The sequence below is a fragment of the Triticum dicoccoides genome, chromosome 7B (genome assembly GCF_002162155.2).
Source record: "Triticum dicoccoides isolate Atlit2015 ecotype Zavitan chromosome 7B, WEW_v2.0, whole genome shotgun sequence".
Classification (NCBI taxonomy): Eukaryota; Viridiplantae; Streptophyta; class Magnoliopsida; order Poales; family Poaceae; genus Triticum; species Triticum dicoccoides.
Window position 1 is genome coordinate 453,821,561 of NC_041393.1, and position 6,261 is coordinate 453,827,821.

Here is a 6,261-nt window from a genome sequence, read left to right on the forward strand (position 1 = left end):
CCTTGTAGTTAACGAAAACGTCTTCTTGCAGTAAACATGCATCGCCGAAAATCTTGAAATAAATTTAGAAAAATGCTCTGATGAGCTGTGAATATCACTGTCTTCCTAACCGTCTAAGCACAATTTAGTTCACGCTAAAAGTATATTTTTGATAAGTATTCATGTTGACATAAATAAATGGAATGTAAATCACATTGATTGGATAGAAAATTCATCCATACCTCCCTTGCAATGCAGGGACCACGGACAATTTTCTTTTAATATCGAAACCGAGACTAGTCTGCCGGTCGCTTGCTTGATAAACACTTGATTACGTGGAAGCTAACGCCTCATTAGTGCCCTCTTCAACTTTAATTTTCTTCCCTTGTTCGCCAAAGAAAGAGGAAAATCAGCGAGGGGGTAGACTCCAGCGAATTCCCCCACCATACTGTTTTTCCACGGATCATTCCAGCTGAGAATTAAGGAAAGAAATCGCATCCCGGTCAGCGCGCGAGTGTGATGCGCGCAGCCTTGCCGGCGGCGCGGCGGCGATGGATTTACCGTGGCTGGACCTCCCCTTCACCTTCCTCACGCTGCTCTTGGCCACCCGCCTGGCGTACGACTACTACGGCGTCGTCGCCGCCACCTTCGCCGGCAGCTTCGCCCTCCAGATCTTCCTCTTCTACTGCTTCGCCCGGTGGTACCGCCATACCATGGGCGCCCGCGCCGAGCTGCTCCCGTCGACGTCGCAGCAGCACGACGACGGATCCCCGCCCGTCCTGAGCCCGCTGCGGGAGACGTCGAGCGGAGCTGGCGCCGCCGCGGCCGCGGGTGCCTTGCTGGCCAACCGGTGCCTGGCCTTCGTGTTCATGGTGTTCGTCCCGCTCATCATCGTCGTCTTCGAGCGGAGCCAGGCGGACGTCGTCGCCTACGCGCTCTGCCTCGCCAACATAGTCGTCATGGTCGTCTGGCTCTCGCCGGAGACGCCCGACTCGATGTCGGCCACCAAGTCGTTCCTGGGGCTCAGCGACGACGAGGACGAGGAGAGCGGCTGCGGCGGCAGCCCCGCCGGCGCCGAGGACAAGTGCTGCGTCTGCCTCGCCGGCATGCGGGAGGAGCAGGCCCTCCGGGACCTGCCGCGGTGCGGGCACCGGTTCCATGAGAAGTGCATCGGCAAGTGGCTCAAGACCGGGCACCCGACATGCCCCGTGTGCCGGGCGTTGGTCTTGCCACCGCCGGCCGTGCACGCGGACCCGCTCGATGACTCTGTTAGCCCCGTCTAGCTCTGTTTCTCTCCTGCATCCAGTCTAACAATCATTCCCATAGAAATTCAGACTCCTGTTCAAAATCAGAGGCTGGAAATGGTGAATTGTTGGGTATTTTTCTACTCTTTCTTCTTGATAATGTGTAGGTGTCTGAACAAATGTTCAACTGTAGCCTGTAAATAAGGGATGTACATTTTTCTTTTACTCTGAAGGTTGAGATAACGAAGTCTTGCATGTTTTGTGAAAGGTGGAGTGATTTACCATTCTGTTCAAACGCTGCCAGTGGTGAATTGTTGGATAATTTACTGATGATGTGCAGTTCTGAACGAACTTGGTTATATCGACGGGCAATGTTCAGTTGTAAGTTGCAAAAGAGGACTGTACTTTTGTCTGTTACTATGAAAAATGTGATAAGGAATTAGTCTCTCTCCTACTCCCTCCGTCTCAAAATACTTGTCATCAAAATAAATAAAAAAGGATGTATCTAGATATATTTTAGCTCTAGATGCATATCTTTTTATCCATTTTGATAACAAGTATTTTCGGACGAAGCGAGTACATGTTATGACTGTACATTCTGTTCATACAAGAGAGGAACTAAATCCCCCTTCCCTCATTGCTGGTGGAGGTGGGGCCTTTCAGCTCCGGTCTTCTTCGAGTGTTGCTTCATCTATGGATGATAGGTGGAATGATTGTACATTCCTTCCGTAATAGGACATCCCAACTAAATATCTTTGCCAAAATCCTCCTTTTAAAACCCTAAGCTCAAACCCTCGTGTCCCTTTCTCGCCATCGCTGGTGGAAAGTGGAAACTACCAGCTGACCGCTGGTGGCGATGGAGGTGGGGCCTCTCAGCTCCTTCCCTTAACTAAGCTGGGACGTGCAACGCAGGTCTAACAAAGTAAAAAATTATTTGGTCATTCATCTAATTATGATTTATGAGGCAATAAATAACATCATATATTAATTTCCAGATGCAAGACATAAGTAAATAATTGCAGCGAAAATAATTACTCACCCTAGTACTATAAACTATATAACACAAAAATTATACCTTAAAAATAGAACATCTGAAGTTTATATTGTTATATTTTTTTGTAATATATGACTTGTATTATATTGGTCAAATTGATGATCAAGGGGTACGCGCACATCCTGTAAACTGAGAGCGAGGGAGTAGTCAAGATTTCCGAACCTCTCGACTTGCAAATTGCAGTGCACAAACAATCACTTTTTCTGAGGAAAAAGAGACAAGCATCTAACCTTTGTAATAAATAACTGGTAGTCCAAAAATCTACTGTAGTTGTTAAGCCACAACATACTGGTTTTCTTATTCCATTATGGCAATCTTGGAGGTGGCTCTATGCTCTATCTACCCCCTACACGAATGAGTGGTATTCATCTCATGCATCAGATACAATTATCGGCTATAACTTGCATTATCGGCTGACTCGTCCCTCACGTCGCTCTTGCATTATCGGCTGACTCGTCCCTCACGTCGCTCTCGCGGGCGGCGGCGGGGGACCCTAGGCCCCACCCTGCGCCCGCCTCCTACACCATCCCTTCCCCTCGCCGCCGTCAGAAGGCGCCGCCGGCGAAGCCCGGTGCGCATCAGCGGCGGCGGGGCCCTTTCCTCCTGGCATGCGGCTGTAGCGCGAGATGCGGTAGCGCGGCGGAGTCTTGGTGCTGATGTGGCGAGGGCGTGTCGGGAGGCACGGCAGCCAGACGGCGGTGCGAGTGGGCGGCCAGGCCACGGCGGCTACCCGCAGGGGTGGCTCCGGGGCGGCGGCGCGGGCACAGATCCATCGCGGATCTGGTCCTGCGGGCGCGGTCTCGACCTCCCCTGCTCAGCCGGCGGGTCTCGGTGGGGGGCCTTCTCCTTGCTAAGATCTGGCAGCGACGGCTTGGATCATCCAGATCCCGGCAAGGATGGCGGCGACCCGTGCACGTGAGATGGAGGTCTTCGATCAGATTTGGGTGAAAACCTGCTGGCTATTGCCAAGGCCGGCGATGGCGACGCTATTTGCGCTGTTCCCTTTCTGAAGGCATCGCCATGTAGAAATTCAAGGACATTCTCTGCTATCTCTGGGGGAAACCCTAGATCAGTAGATCGGATGACGGCGGCTCTCTGGTGTCGTTTCCCCCTTGGGGGCATCATTCTTGGAGATGCACACGGGCTCGAGGGACCGGAGGATGGCGTCTTTGGTGGAGTGGTGCTTCATCTTACCCATTGATGGTGGCGGATCTTGGCGGCGTGGCGCTGTGGAGACTCGACGTCTGAGGCGCGAAGAAGGACTCGCGCAGGAGGAGGAAGCTGTCTGGCGTCATGGTGGCGTTGATGGCAGAGAGGCCTGACAAGGTCGGTGCTTCAGTTCTGCTTTGAGGATGGACCGAGGGATGATGGAGGTGACGGCCCTTGCAGCGTGCGGTGCTCACTGGAAGTGTGCCAGACTGGTGTGGTACCCAATCCAGGTAGTGGCTTGGATGGGACACCCGGCTTTAGATGTTAGGCTTTGGTGCGATGTCTGTTTGGTATTAGGCCCGGACATTCGGCACACCTTCATCAAGGGGATAGGAGTAGCAACGGTGTTGCCAAGATGGTGGCTTCAGGCTTATTGATGTATCACTTTGTATGGTCTTTGTGAATAATAAATACTATGGCTGCATGTAGGGCCGCAAACGAGTCGAGCTCGAGCGAGTTGGAGTTGGCTCAACTCAACTCATATGAAAATTTGAGCAAGCTTAAACTGAGAGAAGCTCATGATCGAGCTGTAGAACATGACTCATGCTCAGCTTGTAACGATTTCGAGTCGATCTCAAGCTAGTTTCGAGCTAAATAAGATGATAAAAATTATAAATCTATGGATGAAAAACAAAAAAAATAAGGTGAATATTGCTGGGAATCTTTGCCAAAAATATAGGATATTTAGCACATAGTCGACCACGTGCCATAATTAGGCCTAAATTTTCTCTGCACTTAATTAAGTTACCATGTCCGTTGGTAAATAAAATGAAGAAAATCATGAACAACATATGTGATAATAAATTATCTTATTTCCATTTAATATATGGCATGATCATTTAACATAATGATATTCTGTCGAGCTATTGAGCTAAAATCGAGCGAGCCAACATTGGCTCAAGATCGGCTCATTTCTCGGCCGAGCTACACAAAGTGTTCAAACTCAGCTTGTTTCTTTTCGAGTCGATCTCAAGTCGAGTCAATCTGGAGCGGCTCACGAGCCTCGATCTTTTCTTGCAGGCCTAGCTGCATGCATCGTCCAGATGCAGAGGCCGGGGTACATCCTCCTTAAAAAATCAGATACAATTATATTCATGTGAAGCAAATTAATTATGCGAGCAGGGGCGGAGCTGGAGCAAATGTTACCCGATGCACCACTTTAATAAGGCATAAAATTTTCAAACAATGAAGTATTGAATAAAGGTGTGTTTCATAGCTTTTAGCACACATTATTGGATATAATTGAAGGTGTTTTGTAAAAACAAAATATAGACATAGAAATGCTTACGATAATAATAAAACAAGGGACATAATTACTTGAAAAGGCTGCTTTGCATTTCCAAATTCCAGAATACATTGCCGAACAACAAGGTTTAATAACCTACAAGATACAAATAGAATTAAACTTACTAATAAAATGCCCAAATGAAAGTAGTATGACTAAAGAACTGAAAATTACCTTTAATACTTCTATCCGATCCATGAACTACTCAACCACTTTGAGCATTGGTGACCTCTTTCATTTCTTCTTCCTCCACATAACAAATAATATCATCACTCAAACTTTTCTTTTGAGAAGAAACTTGCCCGTAGTATCTGTATTTGACAGGTACAAATTACAAATTAGACATGAAGACTTGCATAGACAAATAAACTATACCCTAATTAAAACCCTAGAAAATGCCCCGTGCTTTGCCAAAACATAGTGATTTGTTATATTCGCAACAAGTTTATACGTGATTGTTGCAGTTTGTAATCAAGATTAGGACAAGCAAGACAAACGGTCAATGGAGCTACCACAATTGTGTGGCCTATATAGACGCATGGAGACGAAGGTGAAGGTTCAAGATTGGAAAGGTTGAGAAATTACCGAGCGCCGGATCTACTCACCGGCGTGCAGTGTCGCTCGCGTGCGGCGCATCGTTACCGTGTGAGGGCCAGGCTGCGTTGGCCTGCGGCGTCCGGCGGCCGGCGCGCTGCCGCTGCGGCCTGTGTAGGCGACGGCGACGCGTATGGTAGTCTGGCATCATACGCGCAACGCCAAGCGAACCGTCGTGGGTGCGTATGTGAATACAGGCGTGTCGTGCTGTCGTGCGTGCGTACGTGAGGATCGATCAAGCGAACTGACATGGGCCACCCTGATTAGGCAAGCAAAACTGTCGTGCGCAGGCGTCCTGCTGGGTTGGGCCAATGCGGAGCCGTGGCTGAATAGGGCTGACCCTGATGCACGGCACTTGGGCCACCCTGATGCACCGGGCCTTTCTAATTGACAAGTACTATTAGCAAAATTTTCCAGCCGTATTCCTGTGCATACGGGCCGGCCCAATGGGCTCCGCCCCTGTATGCGAGTATAATGTTTTGTTTCATCGTAGAAAAAACACAACATTCCATTCATGAAATCCTTGAGTATGCACACACAAAAAACCATCTATATCTCTATTACATAGCAAAAACAAGTATTATAGTATTACATCTTAAAGTAAATACATTCATATTCCATCGCAAACAAGGATATGTTAGTAGAAGAAGTTCGTTTTACAGCAAGACCCATACATCCAGATTTTATCTAATAGAGACGAAAAGGGGGCCCAAAACCACGGCCCTCACCATGCATCCGGAACAACAATAACAAAAGAGGATCTTGAATGTGGTGTCACTGACTCCCCTGTAATCGTGCTAAAAAATCTTACTGTTTCAATTTTTCCTAACGCAAAACGTGGTGACTCCATGAAAAAGCTTTTTCTCCTCCTTTCAAACCTGATCGCCATCCACTAG

At 48.3% G+C, this 6,261-nt stretch overlaps 1 protein-coding gene across 1 annotated transcript; it reads left to right on the forward strand.

Annotated features, from left to right (window-relative positions):
* Positions 1–378: 378 nt before the first annotated feature.
* On the forward strand, positions 379–1,608 carry LOC119342086 (E3 ubiquitin-protein ligase Os06g0535400-like). The gene has a single exon (XM_037613928.1). The coding sequence runs from the start codon at positions 531–533 to the stop codon at positions 1,260–1,262; it is 732 nt and encodes a 243-aa protein (XP_037469825.1). The 5' UTR covers positions 379–530; the 3' UTR covers positions 1,263–1,608.
* The last annotated feature ends 4,653 nt before the right edge of the window (positions 1,609–6,261 follow it).

What these genes read in the sequence shown, in the direction of transcription:
- LOC119342086 (XM_037613928.1), top strand. Translation starts at nt 531, where the DNA reads ATGGATTTACCGTGGCTGGACCTCCCCTTCACCTTCCTCACGCTGCTC.